General features: G+C 46.3%; 4 protein-coding genes and 1 long non-coding RNA gene across 6 annotated transcripts in view; 3 read left to right on the top strand and 2 right to left on the bottom strand.

Annotated features, from left to right (window-relative positions):
• Nucleotides 1-24,487, bottom strand: part of UBE2G1 (ubiquitin conjugating enzyme E2 G1) — a 554,317-nt gene that overhangs the window by 446,270 nt on the left and 83,560 nt on the right. The window lies entirely within an intron of this gene.
• LOC121917164 lies at nucleotides 7,294-9,101 on the top strand. The gene is made up of 2 exons (XR_006100969.1): nucleotides 7,294-7,504; nucleotides 8,430-9,101. It is a non-coding gene; the product is annotated as an uncharacterized LOC121917164 (long non-coding RNA).
• Nucleotides 10,716-14,926, top strand: LOC121917151 (putative methyltransferase DDB_G0268948). The gene is made up of 6 exons (XM_042442883.1): nucleotides 10,716-10,903; nucleotides 12,118-12,275; nucleotides 13,064-13,277; nucleotides 13,429-13,529; nucleotides 13,789-13,926; nucleotides 14,729-14,926. Exons 1-6 carry the CDS (start codon nucleotides 10,793-10,795, stop codon nucleotides 14,823-14,825), a joined length of 819 nt encoding a protein of 272 aa, XP_042298817.1. The 5' UTR covers nucleotides 10,716-10,792; the 3' UTR covers nucleotides 14,826-14,926.
• Nucleotides 15,343-20,794, top strand: LOC121917154 (neuferricin). The gene is made up of 4 exons (XM_042442886.1): nucleotides 15,343-16,790; nucleotides 17,736-17,876; nucleotides 18,879-19,065; nucleotides 19,745-20,794. Exons 1-4 carry the CDS (start codon nucleotides 16,553-16,555, stop codon nucleotides 19,944-19,946), a joined length of 768 nt encoding a protein of 255 aa, XP_042298820.1. The 5' UTR covers nucleotides 15,343-16,552; the 3' UTR covers nucleotides 19,947-20,794.
• The window catches only part of ANKFY1 (ankyrin repeat and FYVE domain containing 1), a 28,906-nt gene continuing 26,143 nt past the window's right edge, over nucleotides 21,725-24,487 (bottom strand). Inside the window, 1 exon segment of the mRNA XM_042442570.1 lies at nucleotides 21,725-24,397. Coding sequence (XP_042298504.1) covers nucleotides 24,265-24,397 — 133 coding nt within the window. The 3' untranslated portion in view covers nucleotides 21,725-24,264.

Below are 24,487 nucleotides of genomic sequence, written 5' to 3'. Positions count from 1 at the left end.
CATTGGAAAAGACTTTACCCATAGGGAATCATTGGAAAATACTTGCCCATGGGGAATCATTGGGGAATTCTTGCCCATAGAGAATCATTGGAAAATACTTTCCCATAGTATCAAGGGCCCACTGTAATAGTAAGAGTAATAGTAACACCCCATTGTATATAATAGGACTTGAGCATCCATGGATTTTGGTGTCCCTGGGGGGAAGGGAGTTCTAGAACACAACCACAGCGCATGGCAAGGGCCCACTGTAATAATAATAATAACAAAATACCCTTTTCCTACCACCATTTCAGACTTCCTCATTCACGAGAAACCTTTTCTGGGGACAGTTGTTCTCAACGATTTGCCATGGATAAGCCTCCCCCTTTGAAGGTAAGGAAAAGGAGCCTTTTCCCCCCTTTTCTTTTCAGTGGTGGAGGGTCCGAATTCATTCTTCTATTCCCTTGATAGGATTCCCCGGAAGTAGGGTTGCCATAACCCAGATGCAACCGGGGTTATCCCGGTTTTGGCGGCCCCTGGCCCCTCCTGTCCCGGGTGCCACCAAAAACTGGGACAACCCTGGTTGCAGCCAGGTTGCGGCACTTGACCGCACTACCCTTCTCCTCCTCCACCATGCCGAGAAGGAAGAGGAGGGCTGCGCGGCCTGGGGCAGAGGAGGCGAAGGGGGAAGCCCCACACCGCCCTCCCTGCGCGGCCCCGCGCCACCCACCTCCTCCTCCTCTGCGTCCTCTGATGATGATGATGATGATGATGATGATATGAGTCAGCTTGAGAGGCATGCAAGCACTGTTTCAGAAGACGAGACAGTGTCACCTTCCAAAGTGCCTTTTCTGTGTGTTTTTGGTTCTGAGGCATGGCCAATGTAAATTGCGGTGATTTTTACAAACCCATGTGCAGTGAAAAAACCAAAGTCCCTTGACCAAGTACACACCTCTGAGAAGTACACTTGGTGTAAGAACTGTGAAACCACCTGGACATGTTTAACACATGCATAGCCATGTCAAACCATGGTAAGTGTTAAACCCAATGGTTTGTTTTAGGAATAGCCTCTGACATACGCAAGGGCCTGTTCAGTCAAGCCATGTTCAATGCCCATATGTGCGTTTGGAAATGGGGGGAGGGGGGTGGTTGGCCAGAACGGGATTAAACATTTCTGCCATCTGTCTAGAAATAAGAAACATGCATTTATATTAACATTTTTTTTAAAAAACAAGCAAATTTATTTGCATGTCCTCCATTTTTTAATAAATGTGCCCTACATTTGAAAATGTTGTCCTACATTTGTCCTGGTTTGGAGGTCCTGACTTGTGGCAAACTTAACTGGAAGTGGAGGAAGCACTGTTTGGGGACATATAAGGAAAAGGATGAGCCAAAGATTCATGGGTAAGAACTGGAGGGAAGGGGCTGTCTCCCATCTCCCCTTTCTTTCCTTGGGGAATACTTGCCCATAGAGAATCATTGGAAAAGACTTGCCCATAGGACAGTCCTTCTGTCATGGATGCTTTGAATGCGCATTCCTACATGGCAGAGGGTTGGACTTGGTGGCCTTTGGGGTCTCTTCCAACTATATGATTCCATGATGCATTGCTTAGTTGATTCAAAAGTTGATATGCTTGGGATAATCTTTAAATCATACTATCGTACCATAAATAGACCTCCAAACCGGGGACTTCACATTTGTTTGTGTTTCTTTTCTAACTCGCTCAGCCCAACAATGCCAGCGTCAATGCTGCATCTGCCACTAGCAAGAACATGAAAGAGAAACCACTTCATCTTCCTTCTGTAGAGGTAAGAAGAAGTTAAATGGGTGTCACATTGAGGAGGGAGCAAGCTTGTTTTCTACTGCTCCAGAGAATAGGACACAATGGAGCAATGGGTGCAAGCTGTAGGAAAAGAGTTTCCACCTGAACATTAGGAGGAACTTCCTAACAGTAAGGGCTGCTTAAACAAAAAGTTCTACTTAAAACATCAATCTTCCAAAAGCCTTCCTTATTTTTCACGCATTCAGTGAACATCTTCCATTCTTTATGTCCTATAGGACGGAGCCCATGCTGGCTGTCAGAAACAGGGATGTGTTGGAAGAAGCAAGCGGAGACTGGAAAAGCAAAAGGCACTTGAAAAATGCAGCCCGGCTCGTCTGGTGGCAGAGGGAATGTCTCAGGCATGCCACTTGTTGCACGGGTTATAAGCAAGAATGGTAGGAAATGCTGCCCACCTGGTTCTGCCGGATGGGGTGGGTCACACTGAGAAGGCCGTAGTGTGAACGGTCAACACTGGGCCACTCCTGCGTCCTAACTAGGACATTCCCAAAGAGAAATGGAATTCAATGTGGCTGAAGGTGGGCTGAAACTGCACACATATCCACATGTGTTCTTAAAAAGAACACAAGCTATCAAAGCCATGATTTTAAGTATCGTAGAAATGGTTAAACCCAATAGCTGAGCAATCTGGAGCTATACAAAATATGCTAACAGGGGGACACAAGAATGCACCCAAAGCCTCTTACAATCATTGTTCTTTTTAGAGAAAGGCAAAACTGTCCGGTAGTTTTGGATTTGTTGCTCTGTTTCCTATTCTCTGGAGTAGCAGAAAACAAGCTTGCTCCCTCCTCAATATGGCACCCCTTCAAATAGTTAAACATGGCTATCATATCACCTCTTAACTATCTCTTCTCCAGACTAAACATACCCAGCTCCCTAAAACTGCCCCTCCTAGAGTATGGTTTCCAGACCCTTCACCATTTTAGTCTCCCTCCTTTGGACGCGCTCCAGTTTCTCATCCTTTTTGAACTGTGGTGCCCAGAACTGGACACAGTATTATTCCAAGTGAAGCCTGACCAAAGCAGAATAGAGTGACACTATTAACTCCCTTGATCTAGACACCATATATCTATTGATACAACCTAGAATTGCATTGGCTTTTTTAGCTGCTGCATAACACTCTAACTCATGTTCAACTTGTGGTCTACGATTGTAGCCCCTTCTCTCTAAACCAGGATTGAAACCTTCACAGCCCAGGACTGGGATGAAGCCATCTGTAACATCTGAATTGAATTTTATTGCTAAACGCTATGAGCCATCACAATTCTATACTGTATACTTAAATAAAGGCCAAACAACAGAATAACTTTAAGATTTGGCATCGAATACAAAATAGAAATGATAAAACAGAAATGAAGGGACACACAAACACATATTCACATGGTGCTCTGCCACGTGCCAATTCTACGAAGCAAACATATATGAATTAAGCATATATGAATTCCAAATTGGACCTGGATGGTTCCAGGCACAATTCATCTAGTTAGTTGACAACAGAGTAATTTAAACTACTACAATACATTGGCCTGTTACAGACTGCCAAAATAAAGCTGCTTGGGGTCTCTTTGGAGGCATGCTGTTTAAATGATGCATGCATCCTAAGAGTTCGGAAGCTGCACCAAAGCTGCCCTCCAGTGCTTAGGAATGGAGTGTGGCTTTGGCGCGACCTCCGGACTCTTAGGACCCAGGCGTCATTTAAACAGCATACCTCCAAAGAGACCCCAAGCAGCTTTATTTTGGCAGTCTGGAACAGGCCATTGTAACAAACTATGATTACTGGAATCTATTACAGGTTGCAGAATGTTTGTGGCCCCTCTTTGTTGATCTATTGCCCTAGTTTTTGCAATGACAAACAACTATGTGGCTCTCTTTTTGGACAGATGTCTTAGCGCAGTTTAATCAGGCCTTACTGGTTCTTCCGGTCAGATCACAGGTCTTGTTTTTCACTCTGGAAGGCCTGGCCTCCTCATGTCTTTAGCCCCACGTCTGACCTTTTCTTAACATTTTTCACTTTCCTTCCTTCATCTGACTCCTTTCTTTCCCAGTGATCTCTTTAATTAGATGTTATTTCAAATGAATCTGTCCATGCAAATAGCTAAACTCACATGTAGCCCTTTTGAGGGACATAAAATCTTCATTGAAATTAGAACTATGTGGCTCATCTCAATGGGAAAGTATAATGACAGTAGAGTAAGAACATGAAGATTAGAAGTAATTAAATTAACCTACAGAGATATGCATTCTTAGTGAGGACAGAGGTTTATGAAAGGTGATAATAGATTATAGATTAATAAAGAATAAAGAATCAGATTAAGTAGAAATAATGTCTAGAGAGTTCTAAATATAAGGGATACAAGGGAAAGTTGAAGGATCCAAAAGAGGAAGGAAGTCAAGTAAGTATGAAAGGAATTGAAAAGAGATATGGAAGACAGAAGAATGAATAAGGTTAGGTATATAGAGAGATGTAAGTAAGTAGGAGAAGGTAGGACTAAGTGAAGAAAGTTGGTGTAAGGTATAAGTGATAGAGTAGATGAAAAGGATAGATAGGATGGATAGGGAGGGAAGGTTGAGGAAAGAGGTCAGAGAATAGGAGGTATGGAGAGTAGTTAGGAGTAAGGAAGGGAGAGAAAGAATAGGAAGAGGAAGAGTGGAAAGAAAGGGGAAATTGGAATAGAAAGGAAGAAAGAAGGTCAAAGGACAGTAGTTAAAAGACATGAAAATGATAATATGTGTGTGATGTGGTTTGAATGATTTTGTATTGGTCTGACTGGGTTTATGATAGTTTATATGGTGGAATGTTTGGATTGTTTGATTGGAATATTTAGTAATAAACATTTCATTTAAAAAAAAGAACTATGTGGCTCATCTTAATACATCACTCTTTCTGGGTCATATTCCATGGGTTGTTCCCACCCAGTTGCTGAGCATTAAGAAGACTCTGAATTCACTGTACTGTGGACCCTTCCCATCTGTGGGGAATCCCCTGCGAATGGGGGAAAACACAGATGCTCAAGCCCCATATTATTCAGTTGACGGTGACATGCGAACATCCGTGTCAGCTTGACTGTGTGCACATGCCACCATTTAATAATCCATGGATAGTCAAATCCCACTGATACAGCAGGTCCACTATATGGAGAATGGGAAGCTGGACTCCTTATTTCCATTCCCCCTCATCCCAGCCTTTCTTTACCTTCAGTCCTCTTCCATTACCTTTGACTTTCATGCCCCTTTCCCGGTGAGGGAATGGTTTCCCTCTGTAGTTGTTGTGTGTATTTCCACTCAGGTAGTTCAACTCACACCTAATCCTGAGGGGAATTGAGAGTTCCTGCATGGCAGATGGTTGGACTGGATGGCTCTTGGGGTCTCTTCCAACTCTAGGATTGTATGACTCTATGACGGCACATCAGGGATGAGAGCTTGGGCTGCTCATTTTCATTTCCCTCTCATCCCACCATTCCTTCTTATTCCTCTCTCATCATTTTCCCCATCCGCCTCTCATCTCTTTCTTCTCTACTGAAAGGCTGACCTTCCTCATTGGCTTTTATTCTGTATGTGTCTGTCCATCCAGACAGCTATACTCACATCTAGCTACTTGGAGGATAGTTTGCACCGATTTCTCTCATGGTCTCCAGACGTGAGTTTGGAAGGGGACCAAAATGGTGAAAGGTCTGGAAACCCTAATACCCTATGAGGTGCGACTTAAGGAAATGGGTACGTTTAGCCTGGAGAAGAGCAGATTAAGAGGTGACATGACAGCCCTGTTTAAATACTTGAAGGGATGTCATATTGAGGAGGGAGCAAGCTTGAACAGAACACAGCAAAGTATTCATGTTAAAGGAAAGGGATTCTACCTCAACCTCAGGAAGAACTTCTTCAACAGTAGACCATGCTTCCTCAGAGTATGGTAGAGTCTCCTCCTTTGGAGTTTCAAACAGGCTGGATGGCCATCACTCAGGAGTGGTTTGATGGAGGAGACCCTAAAGGAAGGCCTTTAGGGTCTCCTCCGACTCTATGGTTCTATGAACTATCTGGCTAGACACATACCAGGCAACATGTGCTGAGGCCAGAGGAGTGCAGCAGTGAGCTTCTGCTCCCATATCTTTGGCCTTTTCAAATGTCTTCTGAAAGCAAAGACAGATAGGAGATGATGGGCTATAACCAGGCTTTGCTTCTTAGCAAATGCTTTGTATTTCTGTAGAAGTCTACCTGCTCTCACCTGGCAGAGAACCATCTTCATGAAGCATTTTCCCCAGCGGCCACAGCGATAAAGAGCGAAGGGGCAAAAATCAGGAAACGTGGAATGTTTAGCTAAGTGGCGGCACATTTTTCGTACTGTCGCAGCATCTGGGTCAAGGAAGCGCTTTGGCTGGAGCATCTGCAGCTCTTAAGAAGCAAAGGTAATCGCTTTCAAGATGGTTACTGCTTTTAGCAATAGGGTTCCAGGTTACTCTTTGAGTCTAGATGAAGGGCGAGTTTCAAATGTAGAGAACACAGAAGTAAAGCTTTTTTCTGTTTCTGGTTTATTCTTCAACCTCCCACTGTGATATAATCTTCCATCATCTTATTCTGTGAGCATGTGCATAGTGAAAATAGTGGTATTCCTCTTGCACAAATCTAGTGGCAGCAAGAACCCCATGAGACACAGAGCCTAAATATTACTTACACTCCGCTTAAGTAAATTTCCTGGAAGACCCTCTGAATGGTCTTGGATATTTATTAGGAGACATTAAAAATGTGTAACAGAAATTATTGCAAAGTTCCTTTTCTCTGCTGCTAAGATTCATAAAATTACGACTCAGACGCATACGTAATATTTGGGTTTTGTCCCCTTTTAAATGTTCTAAATGATACCAAATGTACCAAAAACAAACTATTTTAAACAACTCTTCATATTAGCTGGTTGTTTAACCTGGTCTGTTTTATACTATGTGCTTTGTAATCACGTTTTGTACGACAGATTTCTTGTGTTTTAATGGTCTGACTGTAGAGTATACTTTGTCTGGGAATACTTTGTCTCTCTGTAGAAGTCTTCCTGCTCTCACCTGGGCAGAGAACCATCTTCACGAAGCGTTTCTCCGAGTGACAACAGCGATGAAGAGTGAAGGGGCAAAAATCAGGAAGGGTGGCATGTCCAGCCAGATGTGAATTTTCCGTACTGGTCCAACATCTGGGATCAAAGAATGCTGGAAGCCATCTCCAGGACTTGAGGTAAAGGTAAGAGCTTTCAAAATGGTCATTTCTTTTAGCTATGAGGTTCTTGGTGCCTCTTTCAGTCTAACTGGAGGGTGGGCTCCAAATATATATAGGAAAAAGCTTTTGTCCGTCTCTGGTTTATTATCCTTCAGCCTCTCGCTGTGACGTCTTCTCAGAACTTGCATTGGCCCTTGTGGCAAATGAAGTTCCCCAGCCATGGCCTTTGTTACATGAGTGTGTCTTTTGTCTTTGACATGTTCCTGAGGTAGAAAAAGCCCGGTGCCTCTTGAGGCACGGCTTTTCCTATGGCCTGTGATGGACCCAACTGCCACCATTGAAAGCCAGCAGCGGAACAACTGGGAGCAGCCCCCTAAGTGTGTCAGGATCGTCACTGAAAGAGCATAGCTTGCTGAAACTGCATGGCAGCACCTACCGACTGGTCCGACATCTGAATGCTGGGCGTCATCTGCAGCTCTTAAGACATAAAGGTAAGGTCTTTCAAAATGGCCACTCCTGTTAGTAAGGTTCCTGGTGCCTCTTTCAGTCTAGCTGGAGGGTGGGTTCTGCACACAAAGGAAATAGGAAAAGGCTTTTGTCCGTCTCTGGTTTAGTCTTCAGCCTCTCGCTGTGACATCCTCTTCCATCATCTTGCTCTGCGTTGTGCATTCTCTTTGATTCTGCTTCAAAAATTGCAATGATTTGGCAATAGACCGTTTGCCTCGTCTGCCTTCTATGGCCCATTTCTTACCAGTTTGCAGAGAGAGCAGGATTGATAGAATGGGCGTCGAGTGTACATCTTCTGCTGAACATAGCTTTTAGCTTTTGGTGACTACATTTATTTGCCCTTTCGCCTCTCAAAGAAGCCCCCTGGAAGGGGAAGGCTCTCCCTTTAGAAAACATGCAAAATAAATAAATATTGGAAGACATGATAACCAGCAACGATTTTTCTAACGTCACTTAAGACCCTGCAATACATCCAGGCAGCAAAGATTAAGCACTGGGCACATTCTTGGGCACAAGGATCTGCATTATTCTGCCCAAGCTGAAGAACTCCCTGGTTTCACTTTCCCCGGGGAAGCTTCTAATCCAGAGCATCTAGAAAAACTAACTAACTACTGATGATCTGTCTTGATGTGAGCAAAGAGAGGCTTCATACCTTTCCAGGGCACTCTCAGAGAATGGCTGAAGGGGAAACTGAACAGATGAGGAGTTTTAGCATGTGTGATTTGAAACCATGAAATGCCTCTCCTGAGGTTGAGGTGGCAGAGAGAAATTGGCTGGGGTGGGTAGACTGGACCATATTCTTTGGCCAATGGAATAGATCTGAGATTCTTGAAACTTGAATTGGCTCTTTGGTCCAAGAAGTTCCCCAGCCATGGCCTTTGTTACTTGAGTGCGTCTTTTGTCTTTTAGATGTTCCTAGAGAAAACCTGAACTTGGGGAGCTGTCTCCTGTCGCCTGTGGCATGGCTTTTCCTATGGCCTGGGCTGGACCAAACTGCCACCATTGAAAGCCAGGAGCAGAACAACAACTGGGAGCGGTCCTCCAAGCGTGTCAAGATCGTCCGCGAGGAGCATGGCTTGCCGAAACTTCATGGCAGACCGCTCTGATAGCCATTAGGGCTGAAGGGTGGGGTATAAATACTATAAATAAAAGAAATGGCGGCACATAAAGACTTCCATGGACTGCCAGCTTAGTATTGATTGTTGCAGCAGAGAGGCAAGGTATAAGAATAACGTTTATTTATTATAGCAGGAGGCAGTGGCAACAGCAGCGTAAGCACCGTTTGAACCTGTGCTTGGAGCCACACGGACATTCGGCTGTTTGCCATCCATCACATCAGTCCCAAAGGTACCTGTGGCCTCCTAGCACTAGTAAGGTTGGGGCTTATCTTTTAGGGAGCACTAGTCCATGACGCTTGTGCAGGAAAACATTCCCAAAGACCATTATATTTAGAGAGTTAAGAGCAGGAGAACAGGTAGTTCGAAGCCTGCCAAGCGTTGGTTGGTTTTCTATGTAACCGTATCAAGTTGGATGTTAACTTTATTTCTGTATGCTTCTCAATAAAAACTACTGTTTGTTTTACTGCGGCTGATACTGACTTGATTCCCATAAACGGTAAAGAAGACCATTTTGTGGTTATTGTTATGCACCTTCGTGTTGTTTCTGACTACTTATAGCGACCGTAAAACGTGGGGTTTCCTTAGCAAATTGTGTTTGGAGAAGGTTTGCCATTGAAGAACATCCGCACCACCTAAAAATACTGAAACTGATGTGACACTGTTTTCTTCTGCATCTTCACACAAGCTTCTGGCATGATCCCCACCTCCTTCCAGCTTCTTCTCCGGTGCCTTCAGAGTGGAAAGATGAATAAACACCGAAAGGGCTTCAGCTGCAAAACGTCCTCAAGGTTTTTTCAGGTATCGGATTCTTGCCAAATCTTCCATGATAAAAGCAAGAGCCGTTGCAACTTCTCCCTGTCCAGGTTTCCCACTTTCCTGGCTCTAGAGGTGACCTCCAGCTCCAAGGCCTGTGTTATCTTGAGCAAATGTGGGAGCGCCAAGCAAGGAGTTATCGGCAGAAGAAACAGCCATGTTAAGTTGGGACACCTGCAGCCCTTCTACTATTGTTAAGACAGCAACACCCAGCATTCCCCATATTGCCTGTTTGGGCTCAGATGCTGGGAGTCACAGTTCAATAAGAGACAGATAAGCACACAATTCCTGTCCCTGATTTACAGTTTTGTGGGTGTCAGATGTCACACATTATAGTCCACAAAGGCAGATAAGAAAGAAGACCTCTATGTCTTCTTAAATTAAGGTTCTTCCAAAGGCTTCATAGCTTTTCCTCCAAAGTATTAAGACACTCCCTTGATCATGAATGATCACCCCTGAAACTTTTCCCCATCTCAAACAGGGAACAAAATGAACTGATGAAATCATAGAATCACAGTTGGAAGAGACCCCAAGGGCCATCCAGTCCAACCCCATTCTGCCATGCAGGAAATCCAAATCAAAGCATCCCCATTGACAGATGGCCATCCAGCCTCTGTTTAAAGACCTCCAAGGAAGGAGACTCCAGCACACTCCAAAGCAGCATCTTCCACTGCCAAACACCTCTTTCTGTCTGGATGCTCCTCCTAATGTTGAGGTGGAATCTCTTTTCCTATAGCTTGCATCCACTGTGTCCTATTCTCTGGAGCAGCAGAAAACAAGCTTGCTCCGTCCTCAATATGACATCCCTTCAAATACTTAAAACAGGGCTATCATATCACCTCTTAACCTCCTCTTCTCCAGGCTAAACATCCCCAGCTCCCTAAGCTTCTCCTGATGGAGCATAGTTCTCAGAAGTCAGATACACACACACACACACACACACACACACATATATGATGTGAGGATGGGAGAAAGCCAACATAGAAATAAAACAATCAATCACAAATAAAAGAGTTCAATTGGAAACTTGGTGGTTTTGTTTTGTTTGGTCCATCTTTAACATTAGTTCAACCGAAGTGATAAAGAGTGCTGCTGGGAGTTGCAGTGCTCCCTTCTTCTGCCAAGACTTTGGGCTGAAGCAGAAACCTCTGTCTCAAGGGTGACCTCCTCAGGCGGTCTGTGGCATTGCAGCCCTTTCATGGAAGCTGGATCCGTTCCGCTGGATCCAGTCCGGTCTTTGCAGTCTCCCTCCTCTGGGGCCAAAGTCCATCATTCATCAGGCAGACCTTTGCAGCCAGGCCTTCTCCTTGCATTGCCTTGCCTTTGGGTCTGGGTTCAAGGATGGCCACCAGGCTCTTCGAGGGCAAGGACCATGCTGTTTTCTACCAGAAATACCGGTTCTCAGTCCAAGAGAACCTGAGGAAGCTGATCTTCTCCTTCATGGAGAGAAAGGCAAGGAGGAAGGGGGACTTGGAGGCTGAGACAGTGGAGCAGAGGGGCTGGGAGGCATTGCAAATCTAGGTCTCATTTTGGAAGCTGTGCATGATTAATCCCTGTCCACACTGCAGGTTTGTAGCGCTTTGGTTCCACTTTAACACCCACAGCTCCCTCTTAGGGGGTGCTGGGATGTGTAGTTTAGGTTTATCTCCTCTGGAGCCTTCTAAAGTGTTGCTTTCTCCACTATGGGAGGCAGCCACACTGCAGACATGATCCATTTTCTTTGGCACCACTTTAACTGCTATGGAATTGTGGGAATTGGTTTGGCATCACTTTAATTCCATGCTGTGGAATTCTGGGCAATTGTAACTTTGTTCGGTTTGGCACCATTTTAACCGCCATGGCTCCATGCTTTGGAAGTCTGGGAGCTATAGTTTGTTCAGTTTGGCACCGCTTTAACTTCCATGGCTCCATACTATGCAACTCTAGGACTCGGTTTGACATTACTTTGATTGCCATGGCTGCTTTAACGGCTATGGCTCCATGGGATGCAATTCTGGGAATTGTAGTTTATGGTGTCATCAGAAGCTACAGCTCTCCCAATTTCATAGCATGGGGCCATGTCAGTTAAAGTGATGCCAAAGTGGACTATTTCTGTAGTGCAGATGTAACCTATCTGTTGTGGCAAACCCAGTGGGTTTCCATATCCGAGTGGAGATTCGAACTCAGAGTCCCAGTCCAATGCGCAAACCACGCTGGTTCCCCTCTACTCAGTCCCAAGTGCATGTTGAAGGCTTTTCCCCTTGACTGCAAAACATGGTTTTCTTCCTAGACATCTGAGGGTTAACTGTTTGGGTTAAATAAACAAGTTGTGGGAAGTCACACCCAGAATCATTTCTCGCTCTCTAAGGATTTATGCTTTGTTGGCTGTTCCACAGTTCTCCAGGGAAAGCTGGCCAGTGCGATGGATGCGCACATGTATGCATGTCAGGCATAGGAACCATGTCCCCCAAATAATCTCCCTCCTTGGAGGTCTTTAAACAGAAGCTGAATGGCCATCTGTCAGTGGGGATGCTTTGATGGAGAGTTCCTGCATGGCAGAATGGGGTTGGACTGGGTGGCCCTTGTGGTCTCTTCCAACTATGATTTTGAGTTGCAGCTCCCAGCATTCCTGACTGTGCTGGTCAGGGTTGTGTTCCTTAAGATATGTCGCTGTCGTTCCTCCGCAGGTGAAGTCCTTCGGTCTGGCGGTGGATGTGGGATGCGGTTCAGGCCAATGCACCCACCTGCTGGCAAAGCGTTTCGACAAGGTGATCGGAACAGACATCAGCGAAGCTCAGATCGAGGAGGCCAAGGCGGCCCCCCACCCCGAAAACGTCTCCTACCTGTGAGTCAACACATCCACACCGTCCTTTCCTAAAGCGTGGTGCCTGCGCACTGCCATTCATGCGCTCTCCCAACAAAATGAATGAAGTCAGATTTCTTGGGCAGATGTTGGCATCATCCATTTAGAAGGTCATGCAAGTTGACCTGTCTTGCCAGGGGCCCATAAAGTTGGAGAAGTCCTCAACACAATTCCTTAAGACCAATGGTTCAAAAACCTGGTCCTTCAGATGTTTTGGACTTCAGCTCCCAAAATCCTTGGTCAAGCTGGAGGGTTATTTGAGGGCTTCCCCACATTTATGGACCCTTGGCAAGACAGTGTCGACCTGGGAAGTAAGCCTGATGCTAGGAAGACAAACCACATGTTTGTCTAGAAACCATGAAGCCCTATAAGGAGAGCTGGGGATGTTTAGCCCGGAGAAGAGGAGGTTAAGAGGTGACATGACAGCCCTGCTTAAATATTTGAAGGGATGTCATGTTGAGGAGGGAGCAAGCTTGTTTTCTGCTGCTCCAGAGATTAGGACGCAGAGCAATGGACGCAAACTCCAGGAAAAGAGATTCAACATTAGCAAGGCAGTAAGAGATGATCAAAATCCTCTGAGTGTGGTGGAGTCTGGAGGTTTATTAAGCAGAGGCTGGATGGCTATCTTTTGGGGGTGCTTTGGTTTTGTCCTCCTGCATGGCAGGGGGTTGGACTGGAGGGCCCTTGGGGTCTTGTTCCAGCCCTATGATTCTATGTGCCATATTAGTGAGGACTCATCCTAACACTCCCCCTGGCTTTCCCTTGCACAGTGCATGCCCTGCGGAAGAGGTTCCCGTTGAGGATCACTCGGTGGACCTTGTCGCAGCTTTCACGGCGGCCCACTGGTTCGATATCCCCCGGTTCATGAAGGAAGTGAGGCGGATCCTCAAGCCCTCTGGCTGCATGATCCTGTCTTCTAATACCCTCGACATGCGGCTGCACTACGGGGATTGTAGCGAGAAGCTAACCGAGATCTTTAGGGAGGTGAGTCCCATGGTTCCTTTCATTTCCAGCATCCAGGAGATGGCATCACAGAGTGTGAAAAGTGGCAAGTAAACAGTGGCTCTCCCCCAGTCGGTCCTTAGCCATTCTCCGTCACCTCCGTCATTCCTGCTCTCATGTCTTCTTTTTGCAGTTTCTAGACCAAGTCGCTCCCTATGCAAGTGAAAAAGTCCAGTTTGTCATGAGTGATTATAAAGAAATATTTGATGCTGTGCCCTTTCAGGACAAAGAGAGGTGAGTGGACTGTGCCCCTTGGCACCTTTCGCTGGCTGTGCAACCATCAAACCCCAAGGCCTAGCTCTGCAAAAGCTAGGTATACTGATTCTACCGACTAACACGACCATATTTTTTAATAACACTGAATTTGGCTAGATTTGCTTCTGTCTAAAAGGTAAATAGGAACAGGACCATTCAGTTGTGCAGACTCTGGGTTGCAGTTGACCGAATTCTCCCCGCATCCTCTTCTTCCCTAAAATATTCTCCTTCTCTCCAGGATCACGGATATTTTTGACAAAGTCCCTATGACTGTGGCTGAGCTGATTGGATACATCCAGTCCTTTTCCACGTACCAAACCTTTCTGAAAGCCCAGCCCGAGAAGGCCAGATCTCTTGTGCAGAACTCTGAACAACGGTGAGTCAATCGATCAATCGATCAGTTAAATCCAACAGAGTAAGTCTTAGTCAGATAGGGCCAAACATTATTCAGGGAAGCAAGTGCCAACTATCTCCTTGCTGCAGAAGGGGCTCTTTCCCCATAGGGGTTTTATTTTTCACTATGGATGGGTTTGATATATATGTGTTCTGGAAGAGTTTATTCATGTTGTTTCACCTGCATCTGTGGCTGGCATCTTCAGAGAATGTACCCCACTCTCTTCCATGCCAGCATTCTCTGAAGATGCCAGCCACACACAGATGCTGGCGAAACGTCAGGAATAAACTCTTCCAGGACACGGCCACCAATCCTGAAAAACCCATAAAGAACTATAGATGCTGGCCACGAAAGCTTCCGACATCACATAACTAAGGGTCCCCTATGTTTGGGTCTGGGAGGAGGTCAGTGGAAAGGGTGGCACCATGAGTGATGCCAACCCTAGTGATGCCAATGGTCTTGATGTGTGTCTCCAGCATTTAATATACAAGTTTGGCCAGCAAAAAGGAAAGAAAAGTGGAGCCCTGGCAAAAATCATAGCGCTGGGAGATCAGAGAGTCTGCCGAAACACGCTTTTGGTAGCAGAGGAACCAATTCCTCTTCTTCCCGTGTTATTTCTGCCTCTTAAAGAAGCAATTCCCAGGGATATCTCTGTTTTCTGGGAGGTGTTGGATGAGGTTCGGAGAGGTATTCTCAGAGGTGATAGTAACTGGCATGACACCTGTTTGGGGTTCAGTTTTTCAGCTGAGCTTGAGCTCTCTGTCTCTTCCTTTCTGTCCCTTAGAATCATGGAGACCATGGGAGTTACTTCTCGTGAAACGCCGCTGTACCTTTGCACTCGGCATGTCTGTGTCCTGGCTTGTAGGAGCTCTGAAAAGTGATGCAGATACAGATGAGGACCACAGTGCCTACAGAAAAGGGGTGCTCTGTTCGAACCCTGACAACATTCCTGTAAAAACTAATAAACCATTTATTCCAAGAAGACTGGGGAGAGCAGTTGTTGAATCCAGTCGGTGGACCAGGATAATAGCATCATAGAGCTGGAAGAGACCCCCAAGAGGGCCATCCAGTCCAACCCTATTCTGCCATGCAGGAACTCTCAATCAAAGCATCCCTGACAGATGGCCATCCAGCCTCTGCTTAAAGGCCTCCAAAGAAGGAGCCTTTGAGACTGCATCTTCCACTGTTGAACAACCCTTAATGTCAGGAAGTTCCTCCTAATGTTTAGGTGGAATCTCTTTTCCTGTGATTTGCATCCATTGCTCCATTGTGTCCTATTCTCTGGAGCAGCAGAAAACAAGCTTGCTCCATCCTCAACATGACACCTCTTCAAATACTTAAATAGGGCTATCATATCACCTCTTAACCATCTCTTCTCCAGGCTGAACATACCCAGCCCTTGGGGTCTCTTCCAACTCTATGATTTCAAATTTAAAGGAGCCACCCATGGTGCTGAGCCTATTTGGGATTTAGAGTTCTCCTCCTGTTCTCTTTTCCTGGAGCTTGCATCCATTGCTCCGGGTCTTATTCTCTGGAGCAACAGAAAACAAGCTTTCTCCATCCTCAACATGACACCTCTTCAAATACTTAAATAGGGCTATCATGTCACCTCTTAAGCAACTCTTCTCCAAGCTGAACATACCCAGCCCCTGCCTCCCTTCTATATTATTCTTCACTTGTCTTGCTTTTTTATTCCTTATAGACTTCGCTTGACAAAGTAAATGGGATTTGTTTAATTGTGTCACATTGCTTTGGAGAACTTTAAAAATCCTGAAGTAAACGTTATCTGAAACGTGATACAAACAAGTGTGTTGTGAAATGGGGAAAATAGTGGCCACTATCTGGCATCTTAAATGCTGAGGTAAAGGGAATAATAATAATAATAATAATAATAATAATAATAATAATAATAATAATAATAATAATAATATCTGGCCAGCACAGAGTGTATGAGTGATTTAGCCTCAGCCTGAGGGTCACTGTTAACCTTTCTGAGGCGATTATTTTAATCATTGTGTCAAGGCCTATCTTTCACAACACACTTATTTAGACATTTTATCTCATGTTTGAGGCAATTTTTACCTCAGGATTTTTTAACTTCTCCACAGCAGAAAATAAATTAAATCCAATGTTCAAGCCCACAAATGGAAGTATATAAAGAATATATACTGAATATATGTCTGAAACGTGACATAAAATGCCTATAAACAAGTGTGTTGCCCCTAGCTCTAAGTCTTTGACAAAGCTCTGGAGCCATAATAAACTACAATTCCCAGGGTTCCCTAGTTCTGGGTCTTTGACAGAGAGCTCTTGTGTCATAATAGACTACAATTCCCAGGGTTCCCTAGCACTGAGCCTTCTCTGTTGGAGTATAATGAACTACAATTCCCAGGGTTCTCTAGCAAACTGACTCAGTGAGTAAAAAAAAAATCCTGTAGGCCTCTCCCCGGGCCTCGATGACCTCTTCCCTTTCCTAGCTCTAGAAAGGCCCTCCTACAGACGGAGTTCCAACGAAAGGAACCAATAGGGATTCAGGAGGCGCGCCCACGTGATTCCCTTCCTTGACTCCCTCCGCGCCATCTTGGTTGCTGGCGTCAGTGACGTCATAATGCTGCGAGGTGCCCTGGCAGCTTTCGCCTTAGCCTTGGCTGCTGCCTGGTTCTGGGGCCACGGGTTCGATCCCGGCCAGCGGCCTTTGGTCCTCCTCCTCAGCGCCGCCGAACTGAGCCTCTGCCGGGGCTCCGAGGAAGGAGAGAGGCTGCTCCTGGCGGTGCTGGGGCAGGTCTTCGACGTGGAGTCCGGGCGCCGCCATTATGGGCCTGGAGGGGCCTACAGCTCCTTGGCTGGTACCCCTCTCTCCCCTCCATTTTAGTGGGGAACCTCCTTCGTCTTTAGGTTTACCTTTTCACCTGACTGGGATTTGTAGTTTGCTAAGCCCTGCCGAACTACAGATCCCAGGATCCCCATAGGGACCTTAGGAGGAGGATCCAACACCCCCCAGAGGAGAGGTTCGATTCAAAATGACCCCAATAGACTAAAAAGCTGGGCCAAAGATAACAAAATAATATTCAACAGGGAGAAATGTAAGAGAGGAAAAAAGAAATGCACAGATATAGGATGGAGGACACCTGGCTCAATGAGATTTATAGGTAGGAAAGGGATCTAGGAGTCCAAGTAGACCACAAGTTGAACATGAGCCAACAGTGTGATGCAGCAGCTAACAAGGCCAATGCGATTCTAGGCTGCATCAATAGACGTATAGTGTCTAGATCAAGGGAAGGAATAGTGCCACTCTATTCTGCTCTGGTCAGGCTCCACCTGGAATACTGTGTCCAGTTCTGGGCACCACAGTTCAAAAAGGATGTGGAGAAACTGGAGAGCGACTAAAATGGTGAAGGGTCTGGAAACCCTAAAGCCCTATGAGGAAGGACTTAGGGAGCTGGGGATGTTTAGCCTGGAGAAGAGAAGGTTAAGAGTTGATATGAAAGCCCTGTTTAAATATTTGTAGGGAGGTCATATTGAGGAGGGAGCAAGCTTGTTTTCTGCTGCTCCAGAGAATACGATCCGAGCAATGAATTCAAGCTATAAGAAAAGAGATTCCTCCTCAGTAAGGGATGTTTGAGTGTTAGAGAGTGGTTGAGTCTCCTTTGGAGGTCTTTAAGCAGAGGCTGGATGGCCATCTGTCAATGGGGATGCTTTGATTGAGAGTTCCTGCATGGCAAAATGGGGTTGGACTGGGTGGCCCTTGCGGTCTCTTCCAACACAATGATGCTATGCTATGTCTCCCGCAGGTAAAGATGCCTCCAGAGCCTTTGCGACTGGCGACTTCTCCCCGGCTGGCTTGGTGGACGATGTTTCGGGACTCGCACCATTGGAAATGCTAACCATCCAGAACTGGCTTTCCTTCTACCATAAGAATTATGCGCCCGTTGGTATGTGATCTGCAGCTGCCTCCAGAGAATCCTCTGCCCAGTTTTACTCTCTTCCCAACAACCTTGTGAGGCAGGCAAGGCTAAGAGAGAGGAGTTTTGGGGCTCAAAGAGGATTTGAACCCAGGTCTCCCAACATGTGGGATCTGGGGTCCACCCAAGAGACTTTGCTATCTAAGGGACAAGATAGCATCCCTCTCCCTGAGCCTTACCCATGCTAAAGCCAAGCTCTGTGCCTTGCTTTGGAGAACTACAGTTCCTCTGAGCTTCCAGTAACAGTGATTCTCCCTTTTGGCCTTTGTCTAGACCAGTGGTGCCCAAACTTTGGTCCTCCAGATAGTTTGGGTCTTCCGCTCCCAGAATTCATGACGGCTGGCCAAGCTGGCTGGGACTTCTGGGAGTTGAAGTCCAAAACACCTGGAGGACCAAAGTTTGGGAACTGCTGGTCTAGACAGCGTGGCAGTGGTCCGGTTTTCAGAGAGCATAGACTGTTGGTGCATCATGGTGGTCCTCCCAGTCTAACTATATGTACACCACATGAAGAAGACGTTGCAATGTGTCCCTCTTGGCAAAGAGGAGCGCATGTGTCCAACACAGTGCTGAGGAGGGCCACTCATGACCCTTGTTATTTCCACCCCTGCTCTAGAATTGGAGTTGGAAGAGACCCCAAGGGCCATCCAGTCCAGCTCCCTGCCATGCGGGAACTCACAATCAAAGCCCCCCCAACAAATGGCCATCCAGTCTGTTTAAAAACCTCCAGAGAAGGCGACACGACCGTTTTCCAAGGCAGTGTATTCCACTATCAAACAGTCCTTACCCTCAGGAAGTTCTTCCTAATGTTGAAGTGGAATCGCCTTTCCTGTAGTTTGAATCCATTGCTCAGGGTCCTGTTCTCTGGAGCATCAGAAAACAAGCTTGCTCTATTCTCAATGTGACACCCTTTGTGCATATTTTTTCCCCTCTGTGAATAATGCGCATATTCTTTTTCCTCTTGTTCTTGGAAAGGCAAGGTGGTTGGCCGGTTCTATGACGAAAACGGGGCCCCGACCGAGTATCTGCGGCAAGCCGAAGCTCTCATGGCGGAAGGCCAGAGGCTCCAGGCCCAGGAGGAGGATAAGAAGAAGCAGTTTCCACCTTGCAACTCGGAATGGAGCTCAGCCGGGGGAAGCCGGGTCTGGTGTTCCAAGCAGAGGTAAGGGTCTGCGTTCGCGGGGTCATGGCAGAGAGGACTATGTTGCGACATCTTTGGCGCTTCAGCCAAAAAGTCCCAAATTTTGGAAGTGAAACTGACGTAACAAGCCGCTTCAGGATGCAGACAAATGCTGTTGAAGGCGATATCCTCAGTGGTGTAAAATAATAGTAATATTAATAATCAAGAATCAGTATTCAAGCAGGGATGCATTTTCCTTCTAAGTTGACTCTGTTTCTTCACCTCTTATTCCTTGGAGCCAACTTCTTTTCTGCTGCTCCAGAGACTAGGATGCAAACCACTGGATTCAAATTGCAAAACAGGAGAGTCCACCTAAACCATAGAAAGAACTTCTTGATTACAAGAGGTGTTGGGAGTGGAACAGACTGCCTCGGAAGGTGGCAAAGTCTTCTTCTATGGAGACCCTTGAACCGAGATTGGATGCGCATCTCTTAGGAGTGCTTTACACACATTTGCTATAGCCCCAGCTATCAATTTTTGCCCTCTCCAGGGGACATGTAGGCATTTTTGCCACATCTTCAGGGTCCCTGGACCGTTTTTAAGCCTAGGGGAGGCTGTTCAAACAACAGGAAGCAATGAGGGTATGGCTGCACGGGGCAGATGTCAATTCTGTGGTCTCCTCCTAGGTTACGCTCATTTTCCTCCTTGCTTGCCTTTGCAGCGGCGGAGTCCACCGAGACTGGAGCGGTGTTCCCAGGAAGCTTTATGAACCTGGATCCAGCCACAGCCACTGTGTGTGTGTGAAGGCGCAAGGTCAGCCATCCTCCCCACAGATGAGCCACCGAGGAGAGCTGGAAAATCCTCTTCTGCAGGAGTATGAAGGGTGCCACCCACTCGCCGAGTGGTGTGCCGTGAAAGAGTGAGCCACTTTCCGTCTTTCCTTCCTTCGCCGCGTGACTCTTGTGCCATCGTGCTCCAGCAGGATTCCTCTCCAAGCCACCAGAAAACGTGGTTCTAAGTGACTCGGTAAACCTTTGTTGGACAGTGGGTATCGTTGTGCCCACCGCTCTGTCGCTGGGGTGGGACTCATGTGGACCTCATGGATTTTTTTGTGGCCACAGTCGCTTCCCCCAGTATGATTTTTGTGGAAAGAGGAAGGCCGGCACTTCCAGAATCATAGAGTTGGAAGAGGCCGCAAGAGCCATCCAATGCATACCCCTGCCATGCAGGAATACATAATCAAAGCACCCCAACAGATGGCCATCCGCCCTCAGTTTAAAAACCTCCAAATAGGGAGACGCCACTACTCAGAGGTAGCATCTTCCACTGTTGAAAAGCTCTTACTGTTTGGAAGTTCCTCCTAATGTTGATTTGGAATCTCCATTGCTCCAGGTCCTATTCTCTTGAGCAGCAGAAAACAAGCTTGCTCCATCCTCAATATGACGCCTCCTCAAATACTTAAACAGGGCTATCATATCACCTCTGGATTGTTCACATATCACATCAATCCATTGTTTGCATCAACCATAGGGTAGAAGTCCAAGCTCAGAGATCATTTGTCCTGTAAGATAAAAAGTGTAGACTGCTTCCCCCAGTTCCAAGGTGGGGTCAGTTGGGCGCACAAGAGCAATATAGTATTCCACTTTTGCAACTAGAGCGTCTACATCATCATTTGATGTTAGTTTCTTCACTGCAAGACATTAAAAGGCATGAGTACCAGGAAAAGCACTGCTTTATGCAAAGACTTCAGAATAAAAAACAAAAAAAAGAGCGATTTGCTTAAGACTGTCAGCCGTATCAAAAACTGTGGGGCTTGCTAGACACAATGAAGTGTTCACTGTTGCGTTATGATAGCTTGCAGCAACTAGTGGGAAACATGTCTTACATCCATTGCACAACAGTAATGTTTAGGTCCAAGAGTAGCATGACTTACAGATGCTTTCAACTGTAATGCCTGTAATGTTTTCAACTGGATGCCAGCCAGAGTGTACATATCCAGGGTTAGCAGTGCTAGCCATGTAGCAAATCCAATCGCATTAAAAATCCACCCAACGAATACTTTTCTTGGGCCAACCAAAATGAAGAATATACACACTGCAAGTTTTCGAAGGTCCACTGGCTTCTTCATCAGGCAAGGTGTTAAAAACCATAGAGGAGGAAAAAATGGAAGGTGTTAGTCCTAGGCGTGCATTTTGCTGTTTCTGTTCTCAGTTTAGATGGTATGGAGGGGTATCTCTTGCAAGCTGGCACCTCCTCGTCACTCAGAGTAAGAAGTTAGCAGCATGAGCTTTCCTAGACTTAAGCCTACTTCTTCAGGTGCATTAGGAATTAAGATTTAAGTCTAGGAAAGCTCATGCTGCCAACTTCTTTCTTTTAGTGAGTCTCCAAGATCTCCCTACATAGTAACATAATAAAGAGTTCCTTTTCCCACAGTGCCAGTCGCAGAGCACTGAAAAAGCGTTTGGCCACGCTGGCTGAAGCGTCCTGGGAGATGTAGTCCCCAAAGTAACATCTCCAAATTCTCCAGTTGCTCAGTCTGATTGCCTGAGCTCTTTGTTAACCTCCTGCAAGGAAACAACAATGCTGCCATTTCTTGCAACCAATTTACGGCTCGCCTCCGCAAGCAGGCGACCGACCGAAACCTTGGTGCATCATCCACCTGTTGAATCGCAAAAGACAAACTGAAGGCCAGGCAAGGGAGTTAGGCTCAGTCTTAAATGTTTTCTTTTTATTATTAAAAGTGCTTTACAGTGATTATTTTTTATGTGCAACCCAACAAAGTCCACCTAGAAGCCCCAAATGCCCTGCCCCAAGGATCAGAGATGGGAAAAGCCCATGTTCTCCTTCCCTGGCGCGGCGGGTTAGTATCTGCTAGTTTCTGACGGCTTTGACGGTTGACTGTATAAACATTATAGCACAGAAAAGGCTCCTCCGTTTCACTGGGTTAGTCAATTAGTTACACAGAAAAATGCCTGGTTTACAAAGGGAATTCTTTCTGCGTTGCCAACCATCCGCCTTTGTGCAGTCGATGATCGGTAACAGAGCTTGGGCAAGGTTACCTTGTTTGGACCGCAACTTCCAGGCTCCTCTAGCAATGATAACTGGAAGAGGGATGCTGGGAGCCGGTGTCCAAACAGGTTAATCTTTCCCCAGTTCTGAATAGGCCACAGGTGAGTTTCCCCTAGTGAAATGCCATCTCCCATCTTGTTTTCGTTCCTGAAAAATGTCCCCCGTCCCCCCAAAAAGAGCCAAGATGGAGAATACAAATTGGTGCAGCTTATCCGGCGCAGAGTTGGGGGAGCGGAGAGACGCACGAAGGAATGAATCGGAGGCGGAAGAAGGAAGAGCAGCTTTGCCAACCCGAAGTTCGTTTCTCCGGCCCCCGCAAACGCCGAGGACCGAGTTCCAGTTTTCCGCCCGACAAGAGGCTGGAAGAGCCAAACCCCAAACGGAGACAGCCCTGTTTGAAATGTATTGGTTGGGCGTCTCAGTTGGAGCGTCCCTCCCCAAGAAAGTCACCTTTTACTGCACAAGCCCAGGATTTTAAACATAACATATAAAGCTGTTATATTCTATAAATCACAGAAATATATATAGATATATATATATAGATATAAAAAGTAGCACTCTGGTTTCAGCTCTTTGTACATACGTATGCATGTTGGGAGATAATGTTACAGGACATGTTAGTATTCTGGAAAGAGAGAGTACGCGATCTCAGATTACGAGTGATATTTCCCTCCCGTCTTGAAAAGTAGTGGTTACTGAAGATAAGACACACTTCACACACACACACACACCCCAATGGATCTTGGAGCAACAAACAAAAGGGTTAGTTGTGTCCACCTTCCAGGGTTTTGTTCTGTGGCTGAAAGGCAGAAACTTACCAAAGGAGTGGCCCAATCCCAAGAAAATCTTCTCTGCCGTGATTCAGAAGTCCCATAAGCCAGCTCTTGCATTGTATAGTCAGCTCTGCGGCGGCCCTTTTGCGCTACGCTTTGACAAAATTGGAACCAACGTGAAACGCTACCGGTTGCAAAGGGCGAGGAGGGAGGGTAAAGATGAGCATGAGTGTGCCTTAGAGCCAGAACTTCAAAATAGGGACCCATCACCAACACCATCTGAACGGAGAAGACCTTCATAAAAATGAAATAGAGCCATCATCTTGGCTCACTAAAGAATTGTGACTTATCACCTCTGATGGACTCACAACCTTCCCAAAAAGATCTGTGCCCTCACTACCTAACTACCTCCTGGTTGCTGCCCCAAATACATCTCTTACCTCCGCTGTGTTTTAGTGCTTCTAACCTGCCCTTTTCCATGCTGGCTCAGTTAGTCCCATCACCAGGGCTTCCCTTCAACCTCACTGTAAACATACGACTAGATATGTCACTGAAAGGCCAGCTGAGAGCTTAGCATTTCTTCCTTTGAGCCTCGATTGAATGTATTAGCCAAGCTATCCGAAATCACCTCTTACACCAAGCATGGCTCTGACGTTAGCAAGCCGACGGAAGCATTATAGTCCCAAAGACAAAGGAGCTGCAGTTCAAAAGAGCCGAGAATCTCTCCTTGTTCGAACAGGAGAAATTGTAAAGCTTTTGTCGTAAGGCCACACGCAATTTCCCCCCGATCAATGCATGAAACAAAACCCTGTTTGAAGGCCACAGCTTCTTTGGGGAAGGGCCGCTACTACTGCGCATGGTGCACAAGGCTGTTTTATGACAAAGCCAGAGAAGGGGGGTAGAGCAAATGTAAACCAAAACGCTCTCTCTCGGAAGGTCTCATAAACAGGGAGAGCATCATCACCATCACAGAGCGTCCCAGGAAATGTTAAGTGCTTTCAACATTGTGTGGTAAGACTTCACAACTTAACCAAGTTTGTTTTGTTTCATGATCTGAAAACGCAGAAAAATAACATTAAAAAAAATCCTTCAATGCCCTGTGCAGGAAGAAGTCGAGCGGCAGACACAACTGATGTCGGTTTTCACACATCCCCTTTGCAGCGCATCCCAATTTGTTCCCAATCCTATCATTTCCCACCATTATCATTCATACCCAAAACAATAACAACATAGACTAGAAGAGAGCGCTTGCGTGGTCCCTTAAGTTGATCGGTCTCTGGTAAGAGGAAGACAAGGAGGCCCTTCCCTGGTCTCTGCTAGAGGCGTCTTGGCCGGAGCTGCTGCAAGACCGAAGGGGTGGCACCGCTGGCAGGGAGTCGCTCCCTCTGCTCGCGGGCAGCTAGGAGACGCCCCCCAGCGTCAAGACGTCAAAGCAGATGTTGCAGACGCGGACGGGCTTGTTCAAGTCGAACTTGATGATGGGGATCTCCTTGGTGGAGCACCTGTGGCACAGCAGGCGCCCACAGTGCCGGCTGCAAGGGAGGGACAAATGGTTGGTTAGCCTTCAGGAGACATGCTCTCTTTCTTGGCTTCCCATGTTGAGGGAAAAGCTGAAAACACCT

This window comes from Sceloporus undulatus, chromosome 11 (assembly GCF_019175285.1).
Source record: "Sceloporus undulatus isolate JIND9_A2432 ecotype Alabama chromosome 11, SceUnd_v1.1, whole genome shotgun sequence".
NCBI classification, from domain to species: domain Eukaryota; kingdom Metazoa; phylum Chordata; class Lepidosauria; order Squamata; family Phrynosomatidae; genus Sceloporus; species Sceloporus undulatus.
Note: the sequence above shows the minus strand (reverse complement) of the source record. Positions and strands in the feature narration are given on the sequence as shown.

What these genes read in the sequence shown, in the direction of transcription:
- LOC121917154 (XM_042442886.1), top strand. Translation starts at nt 16,553, where the DNA reads ATGCTGCGAGGTGCCCTGGCAGCTTTCGCCTTAGCCTTGGCTGCTGCC. An exon ending in GGCCTACAGCTCCTTGGCTG is followed by an intron (nt 16,791 to 17,735) that starts GTACCCCTCTCT and finishes TGTCTCCCGCAG; the next exon opens with GTAAAGATGCCTCCAGAGCC. An exon ending in GTCTGGTGTTCCAAGCAGAG is followed by an intron (nt 19,066 to 19,744) that starts GTAAGGGTCTGC and finishes TTGCCTTTGCAG; the next exon opens with CGGCGGAGTCCACCGAGACT.
- LOC121917151 (XM_042442883.1), top strand. Translation starts at nt 10,793, where the DNA reads ATGGCCACCAGGCTCTTCGAGGGCAAGGACCATGCTGTTTTCTACCAG. An exon ending in TAACCGAGATCTTTAGGGAG is followed by an intron (nt 13,278 to 13,428) that starts GTGAGTCCCATG and finishes TTCTTTTTGCAG; the next exon opens with TTTCTAGACCAAGTCGCTCC. An exon ending in GTGCAGAACTCTGAACAACG is followed by an intron (nt 13,927 to 14,728) that starts GTGAGTCAATCG and finishes TCTGTCCCTTAG; the next exon opens with AATCATGGAGACCATGGGAG.